The sequence below is a fragment of the Chenopodium quinoa genome, unplaced genomic scaffold (genome assembly GCF_001683475.1).
Source record: "Chenopodium quinoa cultivar QQ74 unplaced genomic scaffold, ASM168347v1, whole genome shotgun sequence".
NCBI classification, from domain to species: Eukaryota; Viridiplantae; Streptophyta; class Magnoliopsida; order Caryophyllales; family Amaranthaceae; genus Chenopodium; species Chenopodium quinoa.
In genome coordinates this window covers 170111-184757 of record NW_018742607.1, presented here as the reverse complement: position 1 = coordinate 184757, position 14647 = coordinate 170111, and the positions used below count along the sequence as shown (strand labels likewise).

Below are 14647 nucleotides of genomic sequence, written 5' to 3'. Positions count from 1 at the left end.
AATTCATGGGTTAGACCGTTATAAAAGGTTTGGATTAACATCCATTCAGGTATGCCATGATGAGGGCACTGTCTCTGTAATCTCTTGAATCTCCTCCATGCGTCATATAAGGATTCTTCATCTGATTGCCTGAAAGTGGATAGCTCGTTCCTTAATCTTGCAGTCTTTTCTTGTCCCAAGAACTTGACCAGAAAAGCTTTTACTAGTTTATCCCATGTATCAAAGGAACCAGAACCCTCATCTCTTAACCATTCCTTCGCCCTATCCCGTAATGAGAATGGAAAAAGGCGAAGTCTAAGAGCATCATCTGTAACACCATTCAGCTTCATAGTGTCACACTTTTCCAAGAAACCATCTATATGATTCACTGGGCAATCAAGAGGTGTGCCAGCAAATGAATCATTGGATATGAATTGAATAAACTGCGGTTTCAATTCAAAATTCTGAGCGGTGATAGGTGGTCTAACAATGCTAGAAAGGAGTCCGGTTGTTGTGTCAGGGATACCGTACTCCAAAAGAGACTTTGTTGCTTGGTCTTCCATATTTCTGTTACCTGCTCTTCTTCTACTTCTTCGTCTTCTTGCAGTCGCTTCAATTTCTGAATCGAGAGGCACTAAGTCGTCTGACCCTGAGCGACGTGTTTGCATACAACAAAGAACTAGGCAAAGAACATCAAAAACACAGGAGGCAATAGCCGAAGCAACAAACAACGCTTAGTAAAAACGAATCACGGAAAATCAATATGAAACCGTTAGTCCCCGGCAACGGCGCCAAAAATTTGATAGGCTTATCGCGTACCTAACAAAAATAACCTAACTATTCCTTCTAACTGTGTAGTAGGGCAAGTAAGGATCGAATCCCAAGAGACTATGGTTCATTCAATTAATCAGACTCAATTAATCACTAAGCACGTCACCAATCAATAATGGATGATAATAATCAACTAATATATTAAATAACACAATTAACTAGAGGAAATATTAATCAATAAACTAAAGCATCCAAGATCAAGCATTACCACGATTATGATTGATAAACTAATAAATCTACCCCCAATATATAAATCAATTGACAAGAAGAAAAGCAATCCCTAATAATAATACCAAAGGTCTCTTCCAAGTTATCAATGGCTTCCCAAATTAACTATCAAGCCTACTTCCGTGGAATCAAGCGAATAAGGGACATTAAACACCATGCCTAGATTCCTAATTATTCAATCATCTACTTCCGTGATGATCTTCAAACCCTTAATTGGAATAACCTAATCCCGTTAATACCCAACTTCCGTTGCAATAAGAACAAAGGGATGATAACAATACTAATTATTCCTAATCTAGTATTGGCATAAACACAATCAATTAAGCATGTCAATTGGGATTATTATTGGGGAATTTAAAGATCTACTTTATACATCAATCATAATCGAGCTTAGCAAGATCCCGGATTAAGGAAACTACTCACACATCATAATAAAATCAAAATCAAGTTCAAAAACAAGAAACAGTAAAGAAAACATATTTAGAGAACAGTGAATATCAGAAAAGAGTGAAGTAAGATAAATACCAATTACTCCAATTGAAAGAACTCAAATTGTTGATGAACAATTGATTAATCTGGGATTAAAAGATTGAAATTGCTTAAAGGAAATAAAACTAGGGTTCTTGAGAGTTTTCTAGGGCTTAAGGAGAAAAACTAATGAAAAACTCACTTTAAAAGTTAATTACAAAAGGGTATTTATACCCTCAAAAGATAGAAATTCGGAAATAGCTGAAATCGCGCAATCTTGAACATCGCCCGGTCAGACCGGGCAAACCTCGCCCGATCGGGCGGAGGAAAGCTGCGTAAAATACGACAGTTTTCCTTCTTTGCCCGGTCAGACCGGGCGAGCCTCGCCCGGTCGGGCGCGCGTAACACGTTTCCAGAATTGCATCTTCATAACTTGACTTCTTCATCGCCCGGTCTGACCGGGCGAAGCCTGCCCGATCGGGCGCGCGTTGCACCGTTCAGAATTGGGCTTCTTCCTGTGAACTCTTCATTGCCCGGTCTGCCCGGGCAAGCCATGCCCGGTCGGGCACTCCACATAAATTGCAGTTCTTGGCTATCAACTCTTCCGAATCTACTAAAAACACGTCCAATCGCCTAGAAACGCTTCATATTCCTGAAAAGCTTACTAAAACAATCGAATACACTAAAGAAGAGATTGTTAGCAAGAAATGGCTCCGTAGAGCTCAAAACCATATAAAATTACTAAGTAAAACCGGGGAAAACCATTGTATAAAACACGTATATCACCAATCTAAATCAAATTATTAAGTTAGATATGTTAGTTTAGATGAACTACTACAAGAGGGGGGGTGAATGGTAGTAGGTTCCAATTGTGAAACTTATGCGGAAATTAAAAACAAAACATAAAAGGAACTTAAAGAACACAACAAGTTTTACGTGGAAACCATCCAGTGCCTAGCTGGAAGTAAAACCTCGGCCCTATTGGGACTTATAAACAAACTTCACTATAATAGGCAACTCTCCTATTACAACCTATTACACAGGCCTTTGCTTCGCAAGTTCCTCCTCGGACACTTGCTAATTGATAAGAACCTATCCTATCAAACCTAAGACACACTCAGACACCTTTTTCGACCCAAGACACACTCAGGTTCCTTTCTCGACGTAAGACACACTCAGATTCCTTTCTCTCACTATGCAACCCAAGACACACTCGGGGTGACTCACTACCACTTGAATTTTAGAGATTTCAAACTCATACACTCAAATATGAATTTATAGAGAATTCACAATCTCACCCCAAAATCCAAAACACTCAAACCCATTTTCCCATTACAAGATCTCAAAGAATAACTCTAAATACATATATATGAATAATGAGATAAAACTAATATGTTGGACACTCGAGATCTGTCTGGAACTCACTGGACGTACTATAACCAAAACCTGATAGGAACTTTGACCAGGAGAACTGACTTAGCTTCGTGGTGAAGGATAAAACCATTAAGCAAGACCACTACACTTTCCCAGTCTCAACTTTGAATGAATACATATGAGCATATTTATAGTACACTCGAATTATTCATTTCATCTTGAAAAAGATAAGTTTTCTAAAAAAGATATTTTCTAAAAACAAGTTTTCCGAAAATATATCTTTTTGTGAAGGATAAAATCTGTTATGAATAATAAGATATAACTAACATAAAATCATATTTTATTCCAATCTTATCTTTTTGTTTAAAAATACTTTTTAAATAAAATTATCTTTTTCCAAAAGGGATTTATTAGAAGATAAATATATTTATTCAGTAAAACCAAATCCCTAAAAGATATGCACGTATTAGGTAAATATATATATCATTAAAACCGACTTTTAACGACGTGCATACTTAAGTTCCTATTAGGTTCCTGAACTCTGACAGTCTCTGAGTTCCTGACAAGTCAGTTACTCTAATTTCATTGACTGTCCGGGGTTCACCTTGGTTCTATATAGACGTGTTCCAGACCGACTTTTATGTCCAACATACTTACATGAATTCTAGAGCAATATACTTCTATTTCTCTGTCTTCATGTTGCTTCTCTGAAACTCTTGTTCTGGAATCCTGTAGTCTTGATATATTCTGGATCTTAGGGTTTGCCCCAACATTACACCGGAACCAGGTCGTTACAACCCGTTGATATATGTTCCTGTCAGGAAACACCTTTGCCCCAGCATTACACCGGAACCAGGTCATTACAACTCGTGGTATGTTCTTGTCAGGGAACACCTTGAAGTTCCATTTCTAGAACTCTTCTTCTAACTTTACTTGTATCCTCATGGATCTTCTAAAGTCCCTTTGTTTCAATTCCTTCTTCAACTCCCAGATTTTACTAAACCTGCAAACATCACAACACTAGAAAATCCTTATTAGATGGAAGTTTGCTCAATCATAACTATCATCATCAAAACCTCATAAGGGTCAACAAGTTGCCCCTTTTTGATGATGACAAACTGAGCAAACTTCTAAGAATAACAAAGTAAAGCAGAAGGTTAGTTTTTTTCATTTATAAAAACAATAAAGAAAACTAAACTAAATTAAAAGACTCTTATACATACAAGACCTATATATGCATATGATACTTACCTCGTGAAGCTAACATATGTAAATACCTATTTACATAGTTACCTTCATGGTTCCTTAGCCATAATTATGCTTATCAACCATAACACTCATTGTTCTTGTTCCTCTATTGCTTATCATATATTACTCAAGTTCCTTACATATACACCTGTCATTACTCAGGTTCCTTGTACCCTGTTCCAAGTATAACTTGTTCTATCTAGGCACAACTTAGCAAACACGTTAGATAGATAATCATCATTAGTTTACAATCATCAAAACCTAATTACTCAACAAGATCGGATCCGAACTTTAAATCGAATCGGATCAAATTGATTTTTTAAAAAAATTCAAATTTTCGGATCGGATTGACCTTGTTTGGATAAAAAAAAACCAAAATAACATATGAAGACATTATTTATAAATAAGTATTCTTACTATTAATCTTGTTAAACTATGTTTATCATCATATTAATATTAATCGTGTAAACTTATAACTTATGTTTTCAATACTTGTGTTAATCGTGTACTTTTAAGAACTGAATTTTAATTATTGCATTTTTATTTTTTATAATTGCATTAGGCCCAAAAAAATTGCAATGTATTTAATTCAGATTTTTGAATCGGATCCAAATAACCGAATTTTAATTCTGATTAGATCAGATTGGATTTGGTGAGGAATTCGAATTGGATTGGATTTGATGATTGAAGGCCGAAATTTATTTCGGATAAGATTGAATTTGGCGTAAATCCAAACCGAAAATCGAATGAACACCTCTACTCACCATGAGTCCAATAAATCTAACATTAATAATCTAATATCTGACATTAATAATCTAATATCTGACATTATTTATATTGGACTCACCTAATTTTTACTACAAAACTTTCCTAGAGTAAAAATTTAAGGTAAAACAAAGAAAAAGAAAAGAGTCAAAAATAGTCTAAGTCCCTTTATTAAAGTATTGATTGTAAACAAAAATATTTAAAATTATAATTAAAAATAAAATTAAAATTAGCTACCTATATGGGCTATATGAACTGATTTGTTAATCTATGTAGAGGCCAAACTAAAATTTTCCCTATTTATATTTGGGCCCCGTTCTTTAGAGCTGCTCTGCTCTGCTCAAATCAAATTTGCTCTGCTCTGCTCAAAAGAAATCTGTTCTCCTCTGCTTAATTTTCAAATAATATTTAGTAATAACAATTAATATTGTATTGATGACAATAATTTATTATTTTGAATAATTTTAATAATTATTAATATTAAAATAATTTTAATAATTAATAGTAATAATAATATTAATTTTAATAATTAATAATAATAATAATTTTAATAATAATTAATAATAATAATAATAATAATAATAATTTGAATAATTAATAATAATAATAATTTTAATAATTAATAATAATAATTATTATTAATAATAATAATTTTAATAATTATTAATGATGATAATAATAATAATAAGTATTATTATTATTAATAATAATATCAATAGTAATAATAATAATTAATTAATAATAATTAATAATAATAATTAATAATAATAATTTTAATAATAATTAATAATAATAAAAATAATTTTAATAATAATAATAATAATAATAATAATAATAATTTTAATAATTAATAATAATAAAAATAATAATTTTAATAATTATTAATGATGATAATAATAATAATAATAATAATTATTATTATTATTATTATTATTATTATTAATTATAATAATAATTAATAATAATAATAATAATAATAACAACAACAACAACAACATTAATAATAATAACATTAATAATAGTATTAATAATAATGTTGAAATCTGCTCTACTCGGCTCTTCTCTACTTGGCTATCCTGTAATCTGCTTTGCTTTGCTGCCCTGCTCTGCTGACCCCTGCTCTGCTCTGCCCAAAAGCTCAAAAGAACAGGGCCTTGGTCTCTTATAAAGTATATGCTGAGAGCCAGATATTGAAGAACTTTCTTTTGGACAAGAAGATAAAAATGCTGAATGAGCGGGCTATAGCTGAAATAGGTTGGATGCTGTCATTTGTCTACTTGTGATAAAGCTGTTCAAAGTTGGATTAAGATACGGAGTAAATTGTATGAATGCAATGAACAGATCACAGATGATGGATGATGAATAATTTAGATGGAATAGCCTAACTGCAGGGGCATCGAACAGATGTAAAACTTAAATTTGCCGTTCCTATTATTATCGTGTTTGAGTCCATCCATCGGCCTATTATCCCAGATCCATATTCCCTGATACAGCATAAGAGTTGCATTGAATCTGAGGGGGGGCTGCCTTATTTCAGGTGGCAGAAGCTCCATAATGTAAACAATGTATTGCTGAAGCTTCTTCCAGATTCTACAATTGAACTGTTGATCGAGATCCAAAAATAAGCACTCGATTTGGGGTCAGTCGCAAAAAAGGAAAATTATCTCATTTTTAATTCTGAAAAATACTTGTCTGTATAACGTACAACTCATGTCAATGCTTACAGATTACAAGGACTCAAGACACTGACCCCAAATCCATTGCTTAATCTTGGGTTACGGAACCAGGAAATAAATAGGGGTATAAGGTTACAGTAAACAACAAAAAATACAGTTACATATGCAAAACATTGGGTAGCAACATGATGAAACAAAAACAATGGCTCCTCGCAATATTGCTTTCTCCAAATCCCACGCATCAGAGGGCTAAAGAAGCCTCAAGTGAGCTGTATCATTTAATCTTTTTATCTGCCAACCAGTTTTCCAAGAATGTTGTAACACAGTCACAGAAGAATCCTCTACACAAATCTTATGTGACATCACTGGGCTGCAACCGAGGATGCCCAGCAATAGGCACTTGATAGAAGCTGAATGACTGAAGACTCCAATGCAAGTTAAGGAATTCTGAGCATTTATATCACTAATAGAGCTTTGTCGGCTTGGTTCCTTGGGAGACATCTCCTCCTCATGGTAGTTTTCAGTCTTATCACCTGTTGTAGTAACCACTTGCAGCCTGCTTTTTCCAGATTTTTTCCTGGATAACTGCCGGTGTCTGTAAAGCAAATCCCACTGTGGTGCAGGGTAAGACTGTCCATCTCGATCATTAATAGAGTTTGCATAAACATGTGAACTCTGTTGGGAAAACCCGCCATCATTTGTGCGAGGAGAGAGAAAATCTGATCTGAGCTTTTCAGGCAGAACCAGTAAAGTCCCATGCAGGAACTGAACCATTCGGAATTCCACTTGCCTGAGTGACTCTCCAGACGGTGCAGCAAAATCTGGCTGAAGTCTGTCTACTATATTCAGTATGTCAGGAGTATACATTTCAGAGCGCGGGCAACCCTCCCAATGGCCCTGGCTCATATCTGTGAGTGCATCAGCTGACTGTATCTGTTGCTCAGGAAAACTCATCTCCTGCACAGATGCATTGATGAAAATAAATTCCAGGAATATGAGATTTCAGAAAGCCATATTTCAAGTAGCATACAAAAACAAAAGGCAAGAACAAGATGCATTATATGTCACTTGATATTCTTGGTATAGCAGTCGAAACCTTGTCCATGACAAATGCAGTTGTTAAGATATAATTTTGAAGATGTATTAAATTAAGCCAATCAATCAAAGCCTTAATCCCACAAGGGAAGATTCCACAAGTGACATACAGGACACGGAGAATGAAAAGCAGGGGCAGAGTCTTATTCTCTCAATAAATTGAAATAGGGCATCAAGACGTAGAATAATGCAGTTCACCATGTTTCAAGGAAATGAAGGATGTGGCAAGCATATTTCCTAAATAATACTGCGACACGGTCCAACAATTCTTGGATCTGTCTGGATATCCACGAAATTTGTGCACAGTTATTCTATGTGATAAAATAGAAATAGTCCATCAAGCATTATTTATAGAGTGCTATCAGTAATGCAAAATGGAAAGCAATTATATTACTCCGTATGATTATGGTTGCATCCTATAGTGGTAGATTTTAATGAAGCAAGCAATTAATTTGGGTCTAAAATAATCTACATATATATATTCACACAATGTTTAACTGAAATCCGGTATTTAGACGATAAATTTTGAAAAACTCCATCATATGCAAAATCTAAGTTTCCAGAAGCACAAAATCATTCAAAGAATTACTCAATTCTGCCCCTAAATAAAAGTCCAATTTGACCAAAGATCTTGTTCATAAGTAAAAGTCTTATTTCTCTACTTTCTTTGTTACTATTTTATTTTTATTACAGTATTTAAAATCAACTTCAACCAACTAAACCCTATTTCTTTTCACTATTATCAACAAACCCCACTAACTTGTTTTTTATATTCACCTTTAATCAATCAAGCCCCACTTCTTTTTGTATTCACCTTTAATTAACCAAAACCCACAATCTTTTTTTTTTTTTTTTTTTTTTTATAATTAACTTTCCTAAATACTTGTGCAAATGGAAAATGAGACTTCCATTTGGAGAGGGAGGGAGTAAATGTAATTAATTTTTGGCAACATCATAAATACATGACAATCAGATGAGTGCATATGTGTGAAGAAAAATTGTGACATTTACACCCTAAAAACCATAAAAGCAGAATACATGTATAATTTGAAAGTAATTCATCAGTTACTTCTATCTATTCAACCTATCTCAGGCTTTTAAATTTGAATGTTTATTTTATTATTTAAGTTAAGAAAATTCTCTTCAAGACATATGACAGTGAGCAGTGAGGCCCTTATCTAATAGATAAAATATGGCACAGCACAAGCAGCTTAATGGTCAAGAAAATGCTTTTTTCAGAATCTTAAACCACAGCATAGACTTATAATTTGTACATTAACATTTAACAAGAGCGTACAGTAATTGAAAACAGAAGCTAGGGTATCTTGTCCATACAAGCCAATGTATACAACATCAGACTGTCCGAAAATGTTGCAAGGTGATTATATTGATTAGTGGTTGATAGTACTTCCTTAAATAAACTATAGTAAACACTATAGAAAACAGGGATTTATTATTACGACTGTTTCATATTGACTTCATGGAAGCTAAAAATGGAACTCCTTGCTGTTTGAGGAGTTTTCAAACCAAAAAGGTTCCTTTGTTTCTATATGATTGGGTTGTCAATAAAATTGGTCAGTAAGAGAGGCTTTCAGCTTACAATTACCCAAAAAAAAAAAAGGAGAGCGAGAGAGAGAGAGAAAGGTAATATCTTTCATGAATTAACTTCTAAGATCCTGCTTTGGTTATGGACATTATTATCAGGCTGAAATGAAGTCCAGCATCCATTTACAAACAACTGGGCTTGAAGGTGAGAGATAAGAAGTCAATCTAAACCCTAATTATTGACAGGTGAAAGGTCAAGGAAGAGACAATGAGTGTATCATATAAGAGAAATTAGAAGCTATAGGGGCACAATGCTTACACATTTCTACAGTGGCTAAGCAAAGTATGTTATTGGGGGATTGTCCTACAAAGGAGGGTATTGAACTTCAAAGTTAAGAGTGGTATGGCAAGTAGGGCTATTAGATAGCAAGTTGCCAGCTGGACTTATTGATTGTAATTTTGATTCAAGGCCCTTTCTAGTTAGAGATGGGAAGTTCATATGCCAACGCCTCAAGAGCCCCATCTATCTGCATTCCTAATTTCACAAGTGATGTCTTAGGAATGATGGAGCAACAAGCAGCCAAGTAATTAGCAGGCTGTGAACTTCAATTTGCAAAACAATTAAAAGAAAAGTGCAAAAGTCCTACGAGCCAAAAGAAAAGGAAAAAATCTCCCATGTAAAGGGTAGAAATATTTAAGGGAGACAAGGTAGAGTAATTAGAACCTTGCAGGCAGCAACTTTTGATAAATCCATATACAACTACTAAGTTTTGATATATCACAACCCCCGTCTCCTTCTGAGGATTTTCTTTCAGTTGGTTTACGATAGAACTGAGTTTTCCCTTCTTGCAGCAGTGCCTTAGTTAAGTACAATCTTACAACAAGTCTCGATCAAAAAATTTTGGGTTCACCTGCATCATTCCAAAGAGTTGACGTGCCTCCATGAATCCTTTAAGCTTTAACATACATCAATCTGTCATGGGTGTAGTTGGCCTTTGCCAAGACAACATTCCATTGTCCAGTTATCAATTGTTATTTAATTGGAATGACTGATGTGATAGGAATCAATGGCTTTTTCATTTTGAGGGTCCTAAATATAAGTAAAAATCCTATGAATACAAGTCACATTTATGATTTTTTAAAATCAATTCCCCTATAATCTTTTTTACACAATTTCCCCCCTCTCCTCCTTCCCTTATTATATACGAATTATATTATAACCTGTAAGCCACATTATATATATTCCACAACTAACTTTTACACAATTGTAATTGGAGGTTACTCTAATTGCTAAATTGGGAAACTGTTAATATTTTTCCGATAGACAAACTACCAGAAATATGAACTGGTATTGGCATCAAAACTATTCTGTATTTTAAAATTTTGACTATTCTGTATTTTTCCTTTTTGGAAGAAAAGATTTTAAACATTAGCAGAGCAAATTCCAAAAGAGAAGTGTAAGGGGTTTTGGGACAGAAGAAAAAGGAAAGTGTTGAATATTTTGGTGGTACGAAGGGAGTACATAGAACACCTTCATTGGTTGTTGAAGCCTCTCAACTCAAAGAATTAGCTTCAGTAGAGTTCAAGGTCATCACTACAAATTTAGTTGCCACTAATGTACGTGCTAAAATCTGTCTTATAAACTTCTTGTAAACTTTCACTTGAGACACTAAGACTTCTTTTTCATAATACTTGGACTTCATTAAACTATTTAGAGCATCAAAGTGGTCTTTTTCTCAATGATTTTGAATATTTGTCTTGCGTGTCTAGATTCTAAAAAGAAAGCTAAAACTCAAATTTGGGTATCAAAGAACAAAGTTTGACAAGTGAAAGAATCTGATAATGTCAAGAATTTTCATCCCAATACCCAAAGATATATCAAGTTAAAAAGTGGAAGAAAGGTAATTTTACTTTTTTTTTTCACTGCGCTGAAATGCTCAAACACTAACCTGATTAGACAAAAAACACATAAAATTATTGTGCTCTTAAGCCCACTAGATCTTTATTAAAAAATAATAATAATAATAATAAAATAAAATAAAAAAGCTCACTAGATCTTTATTTCATAAATCACAATCTTTATTTTGAAGCCTGCCGATGAATCTAACAACTATGACTCGACCAATGTCACACAAATAATTGTCTAAGCCCACGAGACATACGAACTAAAAAGGTGAAACATTCTCCATTTTAGGCACTATCTGGATTATCTGGAAGGGTAAACGACCGCTTCCCTTTCCAAAAAGGCATTAGAGGTTAATCTGGTTTAGAATGTAAAATGTAAAGACTCGATTGCACAATGATAATAAGGCTTTTACATATCACAAGAATAGAAACACTCCAAATAGATTTGATCATCTGAGGTCATATTGCTATATACTAAATTATTACCAAGGAGGAGGAATCCAAGAAACAAAAGAAAATCGTTTTGAGTTAAACACAAAACTTATATGCATGCACTTTACGTTGCTCATAGTAAGATATTTTCACAACACTCACATTTTTCACATTGATTTCCTAGAAATCTTTGTTTTTGTTTCTGCTAAAGCATCCAAGTATTAAACTGAGTAAGAGTAACTAAAACACATAATGCATAAACAATCTAGCAACATAACGCCTTTAAAAACATCAGAAATCTTATCATGATGAATTAGCATAGAAGAAGACATGGTCCTCCTTATTCTATGAACATAAGGCCAGATCATATTTGATTATCATATTTGCTTAAATGTGTCTACTGCTTTTCTCAAGGTATGAAATTTACTCCACAAATATAATCCATAAAAGATCAACATATCCTCAAGAGTGCAGCTTCTTGCTTGTACTGCTTTAAGTGCACATCACGCCAGCAGTCAGTATGCAACTCGAGAACCAAACAAGACGGAAAAGACCCATGGTCCACAACAGGAAGAAGGTATATGGATCCCTTGTCAATTGTCATAAACAAACATCTTAAGGTATATACCCAAGTCCAAATTTTAAGCATTTGAGAGATAAACCCTATTGAAGTATGTGTGATACAAGCACAGCTAAAATTATATTGCTCAATGCTCTTAAGCAATCACCATCACAAATTGATGAAACCAATTTAAACTCGTTTCAAAATTCCATAACTACATCTATGAAAATCCTTTTTAGTCTTAGTCCCCATTCCCACCTTTCCTGCCATGTATAGTACTCCACTAACTACAAAGTACAATTAGCTCGACAAACTCTCATTATTGTTATACTCAAACCAACGCCCTTGCAGACACAATACATGCAGCATATACTTGGATAATTCAGAGACGGCCAATAAATGCTCACATAAGAACTCCAACAAATCCTTCAAAGAATCCTCATCATGTAACCTCCTTTTACCATATGGCATCGTCTCTCCATTTGAGAGCCTATATTTACTCCGAACACAATTTGAAAAACATATTTCGACCTTAAAATTCAAGAATGTCCCTAATAACCAACAAATGGTAAAAGTTCAACTTCTCCCATATTACCATATATCACATTGTCAACACTAAACATAATACAAACAATTCCACAATAATCAATAGCATCCAATTACAATAAAAGCATTTAACAAACAAAACCCGAAAAACTATACCTGACAAACAGAAACAGCAGTAGCTTTAGCTCGATCCAAAGGAGAAGTATAAACAGCATTAAACCTAACACCTTGAGAATTCAAAAACACAGCCAAAGCCCTAGCTTGCCTCTTCCCATTAGTAGTCAACCCAGCATTTGGGCATCTCCCACTAATCAAATCAGGCCTCAAACTCATCTCACTTTCTCCATGATTAATCAAATAAACCTCCATCACACTACCCCTATCTCTCTCATCTTCAATCAATAGCATCCCATCCGACGAGTAACTCCTGCCGAAGCTCACAGTAGGCGGCGGAGGCGGAAGCGGAGGCGGCGGCGCAAGAACATTGTATGGGTCCCACACCTTGATAGAGGGTCCCATCCTAGGGGTCCCTAGAGAGGAAAGCTGAGGAGAAAGAGGGGAAGCTGAAGCATAACATGGTAACATCTCTGGTTCTTGTTCTAGAACCTTCTTTACAGTGTGTGAATCTCCTTGTCCTGTAACTCCATTTGCTTCTTCTTCATCATCATCTTCTTCTTCATCTTCTAGAGTTTGGACTGATTGATTGGAACCCATTTGGGGTTTTTTTTTTAGCTAGATTATGAAATTTGGCTGATTTTGTCAAATTATGATCTGGGTTATTTGCATATTGCAAGAACAAGTGATGTTTTAGAAGCAGGAATTATTGGACTTGTTTTGGGAGTTGAGAAATTTAAAAAAAAAAATAATAAATTGGGATTGTAAATTTGAATGATTATGTTTAATTATTGATAATTGGAGTAGTGAAGTTGGTTTGCTGGATGAAAGAGTGTGAATAGATTGCCGGGAATTGAGGAAGAGTGAAAGGCAGATCTGATGTGATGAGAGCTTTTACAATGAAATTCTGTTGTTTGTGGATTGGTAAGAACTAAGTAGAATCTTTGAATTTAAAGTTTACTGTGCAAACTTGAGATAAATTTCCCAATTTCAGTCGCACGACACTAGGGGTGTTCAAAACTAGGTCCAGACTAAAAAAATGGCCTGGACCAGACCAAATTAACTGGTCCGGTCTCTGGGCATAGAAATTTATTTTTTTTTTGGTCCGATTTGATCCAAGATCTCATTAAAATCGATCTTTGTTTCGACTGTTTTTTTTTCTTAAATTTATGCATAAAATCTTAATTATGGTTAAGATTAGTCTTAATAACCTTTGAAAACTTTATTTATTTTAGATTTTAACACCAGCAAAAAACCCCAAAATGGTTTTAACACTCCATAAAAAAAATAAAATAAAATAAAATAAAAAATTTAACACCATACCACTTTTCGAAAATTTGATTTTACCACCACTTATCTGATTTGTTCAAGAATTCGTTAAGTATGGCCATAAATTCACGTGTCGCTTTATTATTGGCCAAAAAAAGGAGAAAAAAAAACTACCTAGCCACCATTGCCCCACCTCTGCCACCTTAACCCAACGCTGCCGACGGCACATCCCCTCCCCCTCCCTCCCCCAACCCACCTGAAACATCCCCCTCCCGCGACCCTAATCGGCCCCAAAAGCCACCAAACCGAACCAAACCCCTCCTTCTCCGATTTTGGCCACGAATTCTGCCATTAATGGCAGAAATCGACCGATTTTAGGGCTGAGTGGCCTTAAGCCCTTAACTGGCCAATTTCGGGCATTAATTCGTGGCCGAAATAGGGGAAAGAGGGTTTTGGCTTGGTGGTTTTTTTGGGGCTGATTAGGGTTGCGGGAAAGGGAGGGGGAGGTTTTAGGTGGGTCGGGGGAAGGGAAGTGCCACCGGCAGCGTTGGGTGAAGGTCGTAGTGGTGGGGCGGTGGTGGCTGGGTAGTTTTAGGTTTTTTTAAAATTT

At 34.7% G+C, this 14647-nt stretch overlaps 1 protein-coding gene across 1 annotated transcript; it reads right to left on the bottom strand.

Annotated features, from left to right (window-relative positions):
• Positions 1-6526: 6526 nt before the first annotated feature.
• On the bottom strand, positions 6527-13752 carry LOC110721194. Its single transcript, XM_021900337.1, has 2 exons — positions 12811-13752; positions 6527-7526 (listed from the first exon to the last, which is right to left on the bottom strand). The coding sequence occupies exons 1-2, from the start codon at positions 13366-13368 to the stop codon at positions 6819-6821; spliced, it is 1266 nt and encodes a 421-aa protein (XP_021756029.1). The 5' UTR covers positions 13369-13752; the 3' UTR covers positions 6527-6818.
• Positions 13753-14647: the final 895 nt, after the last annotated feature.

What these genes read in the sequence shown, in the direction of transcription:
- LOC110721194 (XM_021900337.1), bottom strand. Translation starts at nt 13,368, where the DNA reads ATGGGTTCCAATCAATCAGTCCAAACTCTAGAAGATGAAGAAGAAGAT. An exon ending in CTGCTGTTTCTGTTTGTCAG is followed by an intron (nt 7,527 to 12,810) that starts GTATAGTTTTTC and finishes GCATCTGTGCAG; the next exon opens with GAGATGAGTTTTCCTGAGCA.